This window comes from Athene noctua, chromosome 16 (genome assembly GCF_965140245.1).
Source record: "Athene noctua chromosome 16, bAthNoc1.hap1.1, whole genome shotgun sequence".
Lineage (NCBI taxonomy): Eukaryota > Metazoa > Chordata > Aves > Strigiformes > Strigidae > Athene > Athene noctua.
The window spans coordinates 7,086,017-7,103,601 of NC_134052.1; the positions used below are offsets into that span (position 1 = coordinate 7,086,017).

The 17,585-nt window shown below is 36.9% G+C and overlaps 1 protein-coding gene across 3 annotated transcripts in view; it reads left to right on the plus strand.

Annotated features, from left to right (window-relative positions):
- The window catches only part of NCOA3 (nuclear receptor coactivator 3), an 89,670-nt gene that overhangs the window by 57,880 nt on the left and 14,205 nt on the right, over positions 1-17,585 (plus strand). For 2 of the 3 annotated variants that reach the window (XM_074920404.1, XM_074920406.1), the window contains exons 4-16: positions 3,265-3,372; positions 3,926-4,098; positions 5,595-5,695; positions 6,681-6,855; positions 7,389-7,577; positions 7,829-7,930; positions 8,760-8,900; positions 10,152-10,299; positions 11,204-11,592; positions 11,836-12,716; positions 14,224-14,359; positions 15,485-15,676; positions 16,200-16,439. In XM_074920404.1, the coding sequence (XP_074776505.1) occupies positions 3,275-3,372; positions 3,926-4,098; positions 5,595-5,695; positions 6,681-6,855; positions 7,389-7,577; positions 7,829-7,930; positions 8,760-8,900; positions 10,152-10,299; positions 11,204-11,592; positions 11,836-12,716; positions 14,224-14,359; positions 15,485-15,676; positions 16,200-16,439 (2,965 nt within the window). In that variant the 5' untranslated portion in view covers positions 3,265-3,274. The remainder of the gene's footprint in view (positions 1-3,264; positions 3,373-3,925; positions 4,099-5,594; positions 5,696-6,680; positions 6,856-7,388; positions 7,578-7,828; positions 7,931-8,759; positions 8,901-10,151; positions 10,300-11,203; positions 11,593-11,835; positions 12,717-14,223; positions 14,360-15,484; positions 15,677-16,199; positions 16,440-17,585) is intronic. The other variant, XM_074920407.1, reaches the window with a different exon arrangement.

Genomic DNA, 17,585 nt, shown 5'->3' on the forward strand with positions numbered 1-17,585 from the left:
CTCACCTCTGTGCCTGGCAAGATCATGGAGCAGATCCTCCTGGAAACTGTTAAGGCACATGGAAAATGAGGTGGTTGGTGACAGCCAGCATGACTTCACTAAGGGCAAATAGTGTCTGACAAATTTGGTGGCCTTCCACGATGGGGTTATAGTGTTGGTGGATAAGGGAAGAGCAACTGATGACATCTACCTGGACTTGTGCAAAGCATCTGGCACTGTCACACACAACATCCTTGTCTCTAAATTGGAGAGACACGGATTTGACAGATGGACCACTCGGTGGATAAGGAATTGGCTGGATGGTCGCACTCAGCGTTGTGGTCAACAGCGTCATGTCTAAGTGGAGAGCAGTGAGGAGTGGCGTTCCTCAGGGGTTAGTGTTGGGACTGGTGCTGTTTGATATCTTTGCTGGTGACAAGGACAGAGGGATTGAGTTGCACCCCCAGCAAGTTCGTTCCAGAGGGACCTGTACAGACTTGAGCCATGAGCCCATGCAAACCTCATCAAGTTCAACAAGGCTAAGTGCAAAGTCCTGCCCATGGGTCGGGGCAATCCACAGAGGCAGGCTGGGCAAAGAGTGGATTGAGAGCAGCCCTGAAGAGAAGGACTTGGGGGTGTTAGTGGATGGAAAACTGCCTGTGAGCTGGCAATGTGCACTCGCAGCCCAGAAAGCCACAGTGTCCTGGGCTGCATCAAGAGCAGTGTGGGCAGCAGGTTGAAGGAGGGGATTCTTCCCTCTGCTCTCATGAGACACTTCCCCCCCCCCCCCCCGCAGTGCTGTCTCCAGCTCTGGGGCCCCCAGCATAAGGAGGATATGGACCTGCTCGAGTGGGTCTGGAGGAGGCTGTGAAGATGATCACAGGCCTGGAGCACCTCCCCTGTGAGGACAGGCTGAGAGAGCTGGGGTGTTTAGCTTGGAGTATAGAAGGCTCCAGGGAGACCTTATAGTAGCCTTAAAGGGGCTACAGGAAAGGTGGGGAGGGACTGCTGGGATAGGATGAGGGGTAATAGTTTTAAACTGAAAGAGGGCAGATTTAGATTAGATATAAGGAAGTTGTTCTTCACTGTGGGGGTGGTGAGGCACTGGCACAGGTTGCCCAGAGAAGCTGTGGCTGCCCCCTCCCTGGCAGTGTTCAAGGCTGGGTTGGACGGGGCTTTGGGCAACCTGGGCTAGTGGAAGGTGTCCCTGCCCAGGGCAGAGGGGTTGGAACTAGATGATCTTTAAGGTCCCTTCCAACTCAAACCATTCTATGGTTCTATGATTTGCTTAGCTGCAAAGAGAACTTGTGCTTTAAAGAGATGCCGTTTTACTTCTGAGCTTTGTACACATGCCAGAGTAATCCAGTGTCTGCTCTTCAGTACAACCAGCAGTCCTCTGTCCTGTCTAGCTTTCAGAGGTTTGTACTGCTGTAAGAAGAATGTCCTTTTAAATTCTCCACCCGTAGCTAATATTCTGCAATAACAATATCAGCTATTAGAAGCAATCCCCATGCTGCTTCATGCAAATGTGATCTTGTGCATCTTTGCCCTTGCAGTTTAGACTTCAGAAAGAAGTATAGCAGTATTATTTTTTTATTAAAACAGAAAGTCACAAAGCAAAAACCCCAATCAGTCAAGGTTGCTATATCAGAAGTAATACACACACTTCTTTTCTTTAGATGTCTTGTGCAGGAAGCACTTCACTGGCTAGGTGCCTTTCTAAGGGGTTGGCTTACTGCAAGGATGCACTGCTGACTTGTGTTTAACTCGCTTTCTGTTTACTAGGGTGTTCAGATCTTGTTCTGCAGAGTTGCTTTGAGTCAGTTGGCTACCATCTTCTCCTATGTTAACATAAACTTAATTTAGATGAAAGTGTGTCTATCAGTTCCTTGTCCTTGTGATATGTGATCACTGACTCCCAGGGATTTGGTAATCCTAAACCAGTTTTTTTAAATAACTGTAGTAGTGGTCGCTTTGCTTGTGGAGATCCTTAAAGAACTTATTTTTCCTGAAAGATGTATTAGTTTCTTGGTTATATGTTATGGAAAAGTTTCTCTCCAACTAACAAGTATAAATGTTTTAGAAGTTTAAAGACCATTTGCTATATGGGGTAGAGAACTGCAGTCTGCACTAGACTGCAGAAAATTAAGTTTACATTTAATTTGGAAGTTTATTTAAAATGGATAAAATAATTATAAACTTCTAACTGCCCAGATGTGTCTTGTCATTGTGGTACAAAAACCCAAATACAAATTATCAGGTTATATTAGAGTTCTAATGATGATCTAAAATAGCCTGGCTGAATAAATGGCATAGATCCATTAAATAGCTTTTTTTTCCTCCCTCAGAATGTCCATTGATTGTAGCATCTGGTATAGGTATCTTCTCTCTTTGGTCACTGTGTTCCATTTTCCTCTTGAGAGTGAGGGGAGAATGAGTGTCATGGATACATAATGTGCAAGGCTTATTTAACATAACTAGATTTTAACAAAAGCAAATTACTATTTTATTAAGTTATGGCCCAATCTTTGCTGTAGAAGAAATAGAGTTGAAAGAGTTCTGAAGTCTTTGCCTCAAAGTTTTAGAAAAGTGTTCATTTTAGAACATTTAGCAGGAGATATGAAACTATATGAATTACTACTACATCTCTTAACAAGTTACTAGAGCCAGGTGGGAAACTCTCATTTAAACCCACTGCTTTACTCCTAAGGATGACAATTATTTGTGGCTGCAGTGGTTAGATTACATGAAGAAAAGAAAGGAGCATACAGAAAAGGAAAATTTATTCAACATTTCTGTATTTTCAGTGCTCTGGTCACCCATCATTCATTGCCTTAGAGTATCACTTGCCTTTAATGGTACCTAACTTTATCCTTAGTATTTAACTACATGTTGGCATAACATATTAGTTTACCACTTTCTTTTGAAGTTATCTGAACTTATTAAAATACTGAAAAGTTTTTATTTTCAGACAAACTGGAGCTATACAGTGGTCCCAGTACTATGGTGCAGAATTTGAAACATCTCTGAATCAAATTAAATGCATTTTTTACATTTATTTTTGCTAACATTAATGTAAAGTTTTAAACCTATGTTTTCCCAAAATACAAAATAAATTTTAAAAAAATGGTAACCAGGAACTGTTTTTTAATAGCAAAAATGTATATGGATTTCCAGTAAAAATACTCATCTGATAAAAATAAAAAACTTGGCTGAATAAGGTCTCTGTATTTTGAATTATTACTTTGAGAGATTCATTCACAATTCTTATTTTATTGCTTTTAGTTACTGATGCATGGTCAAGATGAGTGGATTAGGAGAAAACTCCTTGGATAGCTTGACCAGTGAGTCAAGGAAGCGCAAGCCATTACCCTGTGATACAGCAGGTGCAAGGTAGGTTTATACAGACCACCTTCTTTTTAAAAATGAGTTTTTAAAAAATATTTTTCAAGTTTTCATTGCAATTTAAAGTAATTTCTAACTAATCATTTTGTTCAGCTGGAAAATTATCTAGGCTTCTGTTGTGAAGACACACAACTTTCCTATTATGTGTAGGTATGCCAAAGCTGATGAAATGTGCTCTATAATTGGACTCCTGTGGAAATCTTAATAGAGTTTAAGTTTAAAATATATTTTCTGTATGAGTGTTACAATTTTATACCACGTTATTTTAATTAAATTTGATGATGGAGTAATCACAGGAGGATTTTTATGGATGAATAGCTTTCTCATATCATCTTAAGGTTAAATTTGTACTTAAAATTCTGAAGAAAAACCACGAAACCAGACAACAATGTAACAATAAACATTATGTTTGTTGGAAGAATAACTACTACTTAAGTTTAATAGGTAGGTGTTACATGAAGTACGTTGAAATTCACAGAATGAGCACAGGTTTTGTATATGATGGTATATAAGTATATGGATTTATGTTTTTGGTTCCTAGTCTGACCTGCAGTGGTGAGAAGCGTCGGCGTGAGCAGGAAAGCAAATATATTGAAGAACTGGCTGAACTGATATCTGCTAATCTGAGCGACATTGACAATTTCAATGTCAAACCAGATAAATGCGCTATTTTAAAAGAAACCGTGAGACAGATTCGACAGATAAAAGAGCAAGGTACAGTTCCCTGCTAAGCCAAAATGAATAATTTAATTTTCTTGTGATGCCTTTTCCAAAGTAGTAGCTACTTAGGAAATTTAGTAGTGTTTTTTACAGTAACATGTAACTAGGAAAGTCTTCAGACTTTGACTTGAACCAAACCTTGAATATGCCTTAAATATTTTTCTGTTTAAAAGTAAGCAAGCATTTGCCATCACTTTCTATTAGGAATCAGGAATTAAAAAGTTTGTATGGCCTTTTGTATCAGTTTCCTGAAAATACTAGGAAAGCTTAAGCTAGTTTCCAGACAAGCTAAAAGCAAATGGTACTTGTACCATCTGCTGGTGCAATATACCAAATACCTACTGGTATGAAGAATACAGATGGTTGTCTTTCACTTCAAGGGACTTAATGCTTAAAGGGAGTTGAATGCTTTGAAATCAATTTTGTAAAAAACACCTCCTTATGGGGCACACCTCCAATCAGATATATTTGGTTTCATTGCTGTTTTTTCCTGTTATGGTTTTATGGACTTTGCTTTGTGTTCTTGTGCTGATTAAGACCTGCTTCCTAGATGGTGAGGTATTGGACTCCAGTATATTTAAAATACGTTTAGCTTGAGATCAAATAATTAAATAGCACATTGTCTATACTGAGAATATAGTCAGGTCAACAAAGGAGAAAACAGTGCATCAAATCAAGTGTGCTATGGTGTATGTTTTACCTGTCATGGTAAATTGCCACATGTTTTGAAGACATGTTAAAACAATTCTGAAAATTAATCTTAATGTCTGTTTCAAGGTTTTCTGGTGTGATCTAGTGTATTCTAATGTAATAATTCTGTTTCATTATAGAGTTGAGTATGTGATAATCCCCATGGATGTTGTACTCACTCACCTTGTGGTCTGCTTAACAAGTACCGCAGAACAAAGTTTATAGGTTTTTTTCTGTAATTCCGCTGCCTGGTCTGGATTGCCATTCCAGCTTCCCCTGCAATCAACTTATTTAGGATATTTTGATTTTTAAATTACTGTTTTATTATAGACACACACACATGTATACATACATAAACAGTTTGACCTGAGTCAAAGCCTTTTTATAGAACAATGGTGATGGTGTCTGAAGACTGTGACCAATGATGATGTTCAAAATAAGACCACAAGGAAGAGATATGTATAACCAGTGTGTTTAATGGCAGTTGAAAGGTTCAGCAGGCATTCATCAGACAGATGATCCCAAAAGCAACAGTAAAAATATCGTTCACAAAAGAAGTTGATCTTGTCAACTTTAACTGTCAAGTCAGTTTATGTGAGCAAAGAGTTTGGCATTATGTAGCTGTGACATTTTTTCTAGTCTTAAGCAACTAATGATATGAGACCTTCTCTCTTTCTCATTCGTGCCTTTTTTTTTTTTTTTCCCCTTTATTCACACGCTTCCTAGAATCTGGCTTGTAGTATTTAAATGTGGTCTTCATGTAAAATGTTGCTTTACTGAAATGTATCTTTGGATTTCAGGAAAAGCCGTTTCTAATGATGATGATGTTCAGAAAGCTGATGTGTCTTCTACGGGTCAAGGAGTTATTGATAAAGATTCATTGGGACCTCTTTTATTACAGGCAAGTACAAATCAGGTCCTAGTAAATACCTATGGAAACAAATACTTAAGGCAGGTGAAAATAATAAAGCTAAGCCTGCAATCCTATAGTAATAAATGGTATGCAGGGACTATACAGAAGTATGTTTTAAAGGGTCAGGAATAAACTCTATGATGTCTTCTTAATTTTGCTGAAATCCTCTGTAGAATGAAAGAGAAGAATAGCATTTTGCTTTTTCTCTTATTCTTGTGCTTTACTTTCTCCAGCAGTCATTAGCAAATTACTACTAAAGCAGTGCTTAGTAGTGCAAGGAATCGTTTGCCTTTTTTGGGGGACAGGCATTAAAATAAATGGACAAGGTTTTGCAAAGACTAGAGGTTTGTGATGTATATTAAGGTTTGTGTTTATGAATTGTGAAGTAAAATAACCTAAAAATAATTGGGGAAAAAAAAAAAAGGTAAATAGAAGATACCTTTTCTTTATGCCTAGAAAACCAATCCCCTATTTACAAGTCCATTAAAAACCACTTTGGAATCTTAATTGTTTTACATAGCTATTGATTTTTTTTTTTCTTTCACTTCAGAAAATACAGTATATTAAGATGTGGATAGACCCTCTTTTCACTTGCTGGTGGAAAGGACTTCATGTTCATGTCTTACTACTTGTTTCTAGTGAATGTTGATTTGTTTCAATTTGACAGCTTTGAAATAATGTTACAAATTCATTATCTTGTGTTCAAATAAAGCAAGAATGAAACAAGAAGGCTGGTTATCACTGTGAAAGAGCTCAGATGCAATAACAAATGAACAGATGAATTTTTAATATTGAAATCATTCCTTATGAGACAGAATTTTCCTCAGAGAAAAATTTAAAAATTCAGCTCTACCCTTGAAAATAAATGCATGTATTGTAACTTGACATTTATCACCTTCATACTTTTTAAGCTAAATTACTTTCAGAATTAGGCAGCCTGTCTTATATGATATGTTGTCATGTTAATACTTAGGCATTGGACGGTTTCCTGTTTGTTGTAAATCGAGATGGGAACATAGTATTTGTGTCAGAAAATGTCACACAATATCTGCAATACAAACAAGAAGATTTGGTTAATACGAGTGTCTATGGTATCTTGCATGAAGAGGACCGGAAGGACTTCCTTAAAAACTTACCTAAGTCTTCAGGTAATAAAAGTTGACTTACTACACAGTTACTAGGCTATTTGAAAGCAATCACAAAAGAAAAAAAAACAACCCATAATGGATAATCTTTCAAAACAAATTACTTATAAAAAGAGTTCTTAACTGTAAAAATACATTAATCTAGAAAAATATGACCAGGTTCTTACTAAAGCATACTAGCAGATGTAAATGTGCTGGAAGTACACACTCTGCTTTAGCTTTTGCAATTTGCTGAACTATAACTTAAAACAAGGATGCTAAAGGAACATGTTTCCTAATGCCACAAGACTAGCTTCAGAATAGCTTTGTTTTTAGGTGCGTGAATGATTTCTCAGCTCTCTGTCAAGTGACTGAAAGTGTCAAGTAAGGGAAAGAGCTTTTTATACTTGGTTGTCAATACTACTATTTATACAAACATACAAAACTAATGGTATATTGAGAATCTCTCTAACCTAGGAACAAGGTATCTAAATTAAGAAAAATCAGGGATTTATTTTATGTGAAAATCTTTATAATTCTTGCTGTATTCTTTTAAGTTAATGGAGTGGCTTGGACCAATGAAACACCTAGACAGAAGAGTCATACATTTAATTGCCGGATGATGGTGAAAACCTCTCATGATCTTTTGGAAGATGTAGGCAGCCATCAGGATATACGTCAAAGATATGAAACAATGCAGTGCTTTGCTTTATCTCAACCAAGAGCTATGATGGAAGAGGGGGAAGGTAGGAAATTTTGTGCAGTTTACTGGGCACAAAATAAATCACTGAGTAAAGCTTTTTGATATTTGGTATGTGTTATGAAATCTGTAGTTTCTGCAATCTGTTTTTAAGTAGAAACAGAATGCAAAAACTTCAATTCTTACTATCTGTACTTCCATTTTAATAATGAAAGACACTTAAGCTATTTTATTATATGCTTTAAGTGAATAAAACAGGAGAGAAATGAAAGAAGAAACATTCTTTTTTAAATACAGATTTGCAGTCCTGTATGATTTGTGTGGCACGTCGTATCACAACTGCAGAAAGGGTATTTCCAACAAATCCAGAGAGCTTTATTACAAGACATGATCTTTCAGGTGAGAAATGTACCCAAAATGAAGGTATGAAGGGGTTTTTTTTGTCCATATGTTCTTGTTTTAAATAAATCAAATTTGTAAATAAATTCTATACCTGTAGTGACTACCAGAATTCATACTGAGAATTCCAAGCTGTTTTTTGCAATATACCGTTGTTGGCAGTGGGGTATAAGAACAACTGTGGGATGTATTTTCTGTCTCTGTTAGTATGCTGTTGTTTGGCAGCTTGGTATGGTATAAAGCATTACTTGTGTTTTAACTTGGCAGCATTTCAAATGGTTGTCATTGTGCTTTCCTTTACACATAAGAAGTATTTTAAATCATAACTGAAGCTAATGACAGTTCTTTGGAATACTTGTATTTTTATACAGTATGTAAGGTAATATTTAAGTGTTTTATGCTGTTTAAATTGACATACTTACATAACCTATGTGGGGCTTTTTCAGATGCCAGTTAGTGTTTATGATGATGATTTGTGAACTGCATTGGTCAGTATTTTTGAAAATTTTACTGTGTATGCATCCTTTGGGAGCCTGTAATCAGAGACTAAAGTTAGTTTTCTACAGCTCTGGCATTAACCTGTGTGTGCTTAACTTCCTCTTATTCATTTATCTAAATCCCTTTGAACACTGATGTTTTAACAAGCAGCATCATATTCTCATATGTCAGATAATTCATAAATGTAACTTCTGCATACTCAAAATTTGGTGTTAGGTTGATGAACAATTAAAATGGTGATACTGGAGTCTTCTGGAATGTACCATATTTATACAAAAGGATTGGCATAGTCATAAGGAGTTTAACTTGTGTATTTTCTTTCCTGTTACAGGCAAACTTGTCAACATTGATACAAACTCATTACGGTCTTCCATGAGACCTGGCTTTGAAGATATAATTCGTCGGTGTATTCAGAGGTTCTTATGCCATAATGATGGACAGTCATGGTCAAACAAACGCCACTATCACGAAGGTAAAAATCTGTTTGTAATTTTTGGTTGTACTGCTTCTCCTAGTAGCTGCATTTTTCCTGAAAAACACAAATACTTAATTCTGCTTGTGTTATTTTTTTCATATTTTTTTTGTTAGTGTTGATTGCTGTGACTCATATTTACAAGCTGAAGGAGGATGACCTCTTGAGAAATAGGAATTCTTATGGAAGTTATTTTGTTTTTCTGTGTCTGTTTTGATATTTCTCATGGAAATACCTTGATTTACATGGAAATACCTTTGATCTACATGATCTGGGAGCCTGAAGTAAGCTGTCTTTCCACAGATGGATATAGCCATGACAGTGACAGCTATATTTCTGTAATAACATGTAATCCTTAATTATCATTAGCTTGTTACTTCTGTTTAACATGAGTTTGACTTTCTTTTAATTCATCCTTTCGTTTGTTAAAGGATAGCTCACAAAGAGTGGTAACACAGTTGTTTTGATGCCTTTTTTCTTATTCAAGACACAAGGGTTCAGAATATTTCCAGTGTTCCGGTGTTATGTATTTTGTAATGCAAATTTGATAACCTTGATAAAGTGAAGTACAGCCACTATCTTCAGTAAGAAAGATTACATTTTCTAAGTTTTCTGTGCTCTAGTCTTTTTGAAGGATTCACAAAGTAACTCCAGTAGAGGGGTTATTCAATAAAGAGAAACTCATGCTAGCAGAAAATGTTTCCATTCCATTGGAAGTTCTTCAGCTTAACTGATTAAATAAATCCTAAGTTAACAAGAAATTTAGAGCTCAGAATAAAAGTGATGGTTTCCACATTTTTTTGACTGAAATATACCTTATAAACTTAAAAATACTTCATCTGAAGGCTTCTAAGTTTCATTTCTATTCCATGTTAATTACCTATATATTTTAGTGCAATTAATATTTAAGTGTTGATTAGTCCTTCTCCCCAGAGAGGAGCCATGGAAACCTACTGACTTAGCCTTGGAATTCTGTTAGCAAATATAGAACATTGCCAGCTCGGCATGATGAGCAAAAATACTGCAGCATCAAAATATTCTTGTTTGCTTTTATCTTCATTCTACTGATTTAGGAGAAAATGTGGAATACTTTCTTTTTCTGAATATGTCTTGGATGTGTGTTTGGTTTTTGTTAAATCTTTTTTCTTTGTAAATCTTCAGCGAATGGTATTGTGTTAAAAATATTTAGAGTGCATATTAAGAATTCTTGGGGTTTTAAATATGAACTATATGTGTCTATTTCTTTTACAGCTTATACACAAGGTCATGCTGAAACACCGTTGTATCGGTTTTCTTTAGCGGATGGCACTATAGTGACAGCACAAACAAAGAGTAAACTATTTCGAAATCCTGTAACTAATGACCGCCATGGATTTGTGTCTACCCACTTTCTTCAAAGGTGAAATCAGTGGTATCTGTTTGGCATTTAAGTGTCATAGCTTTTTAAAGTGTATCTGACCTTGTAGATACCTAAAAAAATAGTATACCAAAATACTTTATCTGATTAAAACTCAGAGGGGAATAACTCGGGAAGCAGACGTGAGTAGCATACAAATAAATGTGTCAACCTAACACTGACAATCTCAACTGTGTGGCAGAAAGACAGTCACAAATAGAGGTTTTTCCTCAGTACCTGCATGGAACCTGTATTATGTATTCATTATTCTTTTGGGTTAGTGTTTATAATGATGAAACGCTGAAAATAGAAATGCTGAGTTACATGCTTTATTGTACTCTTCTTAATTGCAGACCAATTAAAAAGACAACAAAACCCACTCAGATGCATCACTGATGACTCAAAGTTAAATGTATCTTAAATAGCATTTCCTGTGACCTGTTCTTGGAGATTGCAAGAATAATTGAAATGCCACTCTTGAGGGAATCTGTCTGCTGCTGGCATTAAAGTGCCTCCAGATGCTGGAAAATGAGTAGCTGAGATTGTTAAGGGAATCATTAGTGGGCACAGTAGAATGGTGTCATGCATTGACTCAGGAAAGGACTAAAAGAAGGAAGACATTTAAACTGATAAAACTGACTAATGACTGTTGATGACAGCATTTTGAAGGGGTGATACTGTATGTACTTACAACTCAAATCACCTAAAGGACCAAGCACTTCTGTAATGAATAAATGAGTGGCATGGCTTAGTTCTACTCTTGTGGAAGCTTGAATTCTCACTGCTCTTTTTGAAAACATATTTGGAAAATTATTTAATAATGTTATTCTGTCTTTGTAGCACTTGATTCCAAATAAGGTTTTAATTTGTTTTCTTGGGATTTCTGGGGATGTTGTTGAACTTACAGAGAACAAAATGGATATCGGCCAAATCCAAATTCAGTTGGACAAAACATCAGAACACCTGTGGCTGGAAACACAAATTCTGTTGGTGGTCTTATGAACATGTCACCTGGTCAAGGCATGGCAATGCAGAACAGGAACTATGGTATGGGAGATCCCAGTGCAGTGGGTCAGCTCAGCAGCACTCGATATGGAGGCCCTGGTAATATGGGGCCAGTGAACTCTGGACCCGGAATGCAGTCCTCTGCTTATCAGAACAACAGTTATGGGTTAAATATAAGTAGCCCACCACATGGTAGTCCTGGTTTAACTTCCAACCAGCAGAATCTAATGATATCTCCTAGGAATCGAGGGAGTCCAAAAATGAGTTCACACCAGTTTTCTCCAGTTACAGGTATTTTATTTTTGCTATAAGCTTTTTTTAAAGCTATCTTTTATCACTTTTATCTGAATTCCATCTTATATCCCTTTTAACAGTTCTATGTGAGCTTGTATGTGTTACTTAAATGTAGTATACCTAATTTCATGGTAAAAAATTATTTTAAATAACTCAGTGTGGCATTTGTACATAATCCAATGGAAAAGTAGGTACAGACAGTACTGTAGTCTAATAAGTTTGATCTCTTGTGTGATACAGGTATGCACTCTCCAATGGGATCTGCCAGCAACACCGGCAACAGCACTTTCTCTAGCAGTTCTCTTAGTGCTCTTCAAGCCATTAGTGAGGGTGTTGGAACTTCCCTTTTATCAACACTTTCTTCACCAGGTCCAAAACTGGATAATTCCCCAAACATGAGTATAGCTCAGCAAAGTAAAACTAGTACCCAGGACTCCAAAAGCCCTTCTGGCTTGTATTGTGAACAAAACCAAGTGGAAAGTTCCATCTGCCAGTCAAACAGCAGGGATCTCCTTAGTGAAAAAGATAATAAAGAGGGAAATCTGGAGTCATCTGAAAGTCAGAGAGGACCATCTGAAAGCAAAGGACATAAAAAACTGCTTCAGCTACTCACATGCTCCTCGGATGAAAGAGGACATTCTACAACATCAAACTCACCTTTGGACTCAAATTGTAAAGAATCTTCTACCAACGTTACCAGTCCTTCAGGAGTTTCCTCATCAACATCTGGAGGGGTATCTTCCTCCTCAAACATGCATGGGTCACTCCTGCAAGAGAAGCACAGGATTTTACATAAATTGTTGCAGAATGGTAATTCTCCTGCAGAGGTAGCCAAGATCACAGCTGAAGCTACTGGTAAAGACACGTATCATGATGCTAGTAATACAGCCCCCTGTGGAGAAGGCACTGTCAAACAGGAACAACTGAGCCCAAAGAAGAAGGAAAACAATGCTTTACTAAGATACCTGTTAGATAAAGATGATGTTAAGGACCCGCTTTCCAAAGAGTTGAAGCCTAAGGTAGAAAGTGTGGATAATAAAATGGGACAATGCAGTAGTTCTACAATTCCTACTTCTAGTCAAGAAAAAGAGATGAAAATAAAAACAGAACCATCAGAGGAGGTACAGTATAATGTAAAGTGATGGTGGTTAACAAATCAGTATTTTCTTATTACAGTGAATGGCTAAATATAGTACACTCCTTTTAGTATCCGTGTGTAAACATATCTAAAAGTTCTGTGCAAATAGTGTGAAACTATATGCTCAGGTTTTATTGTAACTGAAAAAGCACAAGTAAAGAGAACTACAGGATATGCATATAACCAAATGTGCTGTACTGAAGTCCTGGACTGATGTTATCTTTAAGTTATGGTACAATTAAGGTAGTGTATATTTACAAATGATTGCTTAAAATCAAATCTTTAATGTGCTATTTCACATAGCACATATTTATTTTTATAACTTATTAGGAAATGGAACTGTAACTGTCTCTAGTTGCCAATACAATAGCAAAAGGTAAAACATGATTTTGTTTTGAAAATATGAACGATACACAAATATATGTAATATGTAATATAGCTGTAGATTGGTTTTAGTTTGTTTATTGGTTTTAGCACTTTTTTCTTTTTTTTTTCTAAATGAGGGAAAATGTTGTTCCAAATATGTATATATTCAGCATTCAGTGTTTCTGGAGTTGAAATTCCAAGAAAGATCATGATATAGCAAACTATATCACCATGAACAACTCTTCTGACAGCAGCTTGTTAAAGAAAGCTGTTCTTAAAATTATGAAGTGTAGGTAATTATATTTAGTTCCGAAGTCACATTTGGAACCTCTTCAAAGTAAATAATGGTCAGTATGGCAGAGTTTACAGAAAACATGTTGGTGCCTTGGAACTTGGATTTCCCAAGTCAGTAATAACTATGTAAATAAAAAATTACTGCATAATTTTTATATAGGCTAATGGCTGACTATAAATGAAATGCCTTATAACATTTTTTTGAGTACCACTTATGGAAAAGTCAGCGTGTTATAGTACCCAACGTGTAGTGTCAGTACTTGCTTCTGAGATCTAATTAACATATTCAGAGAAGCTTGTTTTGTGAAGATATGAATCCCTTATATATGCAGTTCTTTTTCTGTTAAAACTGCATCTCATTTAAAGACAAATTTTTGAAGAAGGTTAGGGCTCTAATTGTCCAGAAAAATCTGTGAGTACTTATCATGTGTCATGTTTATCAGTGATAAAATTACATTTTTTGTGTATGACAAATTCATTATTTATCACTGAATAGTCCACATTTTTGATGTTTGCTCTCATTAGTGTTTTTATCTTTGTAATTTGTGGTGACTGAAATGTTTATATTGAAGGTGCTTTTTATTTTACTTGTGTGTACCTCCATTTTCTCCTAATTCTCAAACTTAGCAAAGCAGAATACTCTTTAAGAAAATATAGCTAAATGATATCTGAAGTTCTTTGGAAATTTGAGAGATGGCCCAAGGTACTGGCAGTGAACTAAAACTTTTATTTCCCAGTTGTATCTTTTAAGATTAGTGAGGGGCTAAATAAAAGCTGAAAGATAGCCATATGATAGTAAATAACCTTGGTATTTACTGCATCATTTTCAGATGACTGGAGACTTGGATAATTTGGATGCAATTCTAGGTGATCTGACCAGTTCAGAGTTTTACAGTAATGCCATGTCTGCAAATGGAAATAACCTTTCAACAAAGCAAGCATTGTTTCAAGGAAATGCCATATTGGGTAAGGAATTTCATGTAATATCTCTTTGGTTTTAAAATTAGAGTTTTCTTCTTACCTGATGTAAATACAATGCATCCTTAAATCCTTAGAGAGTACGTTCTTGATCTCTCATATCTTCAAGGACAAATGTAATGCAAAATGGCTAATTATGCTTTCACAGGCTATTATGTACACTATTAGCTGTCTTGACAGTGCTCACCTGCTAAATATGCAATGAAAAATGTTAACTTCTGTTCCTTGTTTTATCGTTTCTTCTGGGTTTGTCTAACATAGATTTCTCAGAGACAAGACATCAGAAAAAATATTTTGTGAGTTGTAAATTAAAAGTGAGAATTCTTAATGACTAGGGAAATAACATGGAATTGGTGGCAAGCTTTTGATTTCCCACTTAATCTGTGTGAAAAAATCATATGGCCTGCAAATTCTAATCAGTACTCCTCTTCCACATTCAAAGAAATGCCCTTCCTTAGTAAGAAGCTGAGTAGAAGGGAAGGGTAACCTTGCTAATAGACCAGCATCATTGCAGTTGTCACTTCCTTTTATAATGTTGTCATCTCTTGATTGTAGAGGGCAATAGATTGCTGAGGTAACCTAAGGAGGTGAAACATGGATAATGAGAAATACAAAAACGAGTGCAAGAACATGTAAGGCCACTGTCACTATTGGCTGTGGAGCACAGTGATTTCTGGGTTACTTACTCCACATAGTACACAGTGCTCAGGAAACACACTGTCTGGATTCAACCTGTTCCAGAAGAACCATTTTGACTTGTTTTTATCTCCATGTCAGAGTAATCCAGAGGCTGGGCATTCCACTCTGATATATCAAGGAGTTTGTAATACTAGTGTGTTTTAAAATGTTAAAAACATTGTTCTTTACACAACTCAAATGAAAATGAACCTTGATATGCCTAGGGCCAAAGGGAGCTGCATTTGACTTTTCCTGTGAAAGGTCCTAACTGTGTACTAAAAATGTGATTTGTGTAGTGAGAACATAAGGAAAACAACTATTCCTGGCTTGTTTAAGGTTAAATATATGTATCTGTAAATAAAACAGATTTACTTAAGTCATTAATGATACTTTCTATTTAAAATGTACAATTGTGATTATCTTCTAATTCTTTAGCAGGTATGAGGAGTCCCCAGTCTGTGCAGACTACCCGCCCACCTTTCAGCAGAGCCATGTCTTTAGACAGCCCTGTGGGCTCCAGTGCTCCAGCGAGGAATGTCAATGCGTTCTCCATGTTACAAAAGCAAAACTTGATGGGTGGAAGTCCAAGAATGATTGAAAACCAGGAAAATTTTGGATCAAATCTCGGTTTGTTGAGTCCCTACAAATAGATCTTATTGTAAAAGAAGAGGCTTTTATGTAAAAAATGTTGCAAAATTATAACATGAATTTTGCTTAGAAGAAACCATTAACCTTAAAGAATTTTACCATCAGCATATAAATACTTTAGAATTATTATCCTTAGCTAAACTTATAAGCATGTAACTGTTTACTATTTGTCTATTATTAGTAGTACCTTACTTTGGTTTAGTACTTAAGATATTTTTTATTACTTCAAGTTTTGAATTTAACATGGTTTTGATATATAGAAGCAAGAACAGGTTGTGATGGCAGTTATTAATATTATTAAATATATTTAAATTAATGTAGTTGTTTGCTTTAGACCTTGGCATGGTAAGCTTTAGATCCTTTTGTAGTTCAGAGAATTGCTCTGACATTGGCAGGTGTCCTTGTTGTTAAGAAAACCAAACCCCATCAAAATAATTCTAAAACCGTAATATGTGATGTATTCTAGATGAAAAATTATTGTGTTTTCTTCTCTTCATTATAGCAAGTGCTCCCAACAGAAATGTAGCGATGAATCAGCATCAGTCAGGAGACTGGGGTTTGCCAAACTCAAAGGTGAACAGATTGGAATCTACAAGTTCTGCTTCAATGTTGAGACCAGGACCCGAGTTTAGTGCGTCCCTCCCCAGACCCACGGTTGGAGGCTCTATGGCTGGGCTGCCTGTTCGCTCTAATAGCATACCTGGTGCAAGACCAATGCTACAACAGCAGATGATTCACATGAGTAAGTTCTTTACATTTTATTGTCCTGTTTAGCACAATCTCACTAGTTTCTTAGTAAGCATTCATCATCAGAATCTTTGGTTTTGGTAGTATACTAGCTCTTCATCCAAAAGCTTTTTGAGGTAAAAACTGTTACTGTTCCCTGACTGGGACATTTGATGACTCTTAGGTGTTCATTTTGTTTTCTTCTGGTGATATCTGTGTGTTTCACACACAGCTAATTCATGTTGAGTCTCCAGATTTTTGGGGGGATAATTGCAGTATATTTAGTGCAGTACTCTTCTAAATTCCAGGAACTAAATACCATCTATGATAATATCTGAAGATACTAGTACTCTGATTAATTAATTGTATTTGACATAGATTATTTTTTTGGCTGTTAACTTCTTGGCAGTTAGGGTTTTTTAAAGCTTTTTCTCAAATATTTCAAAACTCTTCTCACATGGAGTATCCAAATTTCATATAAAAACCATTGCAAATACAGGTTCTCTTTTAAGTATTTGTGTTTGCATGGGGTGAACCCCTGCGAGACCCCGCGCCCAGCGCGCACCGACGGCTGCCGAGGGAAGGACACGGTGTGCTGCCGTCAGCACGCGGCCAGCACGGCCTGGCTGAAGCGTGAGCTAAAAAAGCTCGGGGAGGGTTGAACTCAGACATCCCCCTGTGCGGGTGCGGGTGCGCTCACTGCACACAGCAGCATCCCTCCCTCCCCGATGGCATTTTCCTACTGGACACCACCCACTCTGCACCGGAACGGGGAGCAGATGCCTCCATGCAACCCTCCTGCCTCCAACAGCCCTTTAGACACCACTTTCTATCTCAGCCTGCTTCATAGCCGAGGTAGTCAAGGGGAAGCAAGCAAGAGATCGGAGGACTTCAGTAACCTTCTCCTATCCCACCCAGACTTGGCTCCTGACATTTTTGTACTTCCTGGCAGGACTGCTTTGGAGGAGGCAAGTGGCAGCCCATGAACCCGGGGCTGTTTCTGCTTCTCATCCCCAAGGGAAACCCCACTCCCTCGCAGGGAGTCCTGCTCTTTCTGGCACCCTGCTGCCAGCCAGCTCTCGTGCTTTGAGCCCAGAGGGCAACTGAGCGCCACGCAGCCCTTCGCTCCCCTCTTCCCCGCAGGGCTGGGAAGGAGAAAATG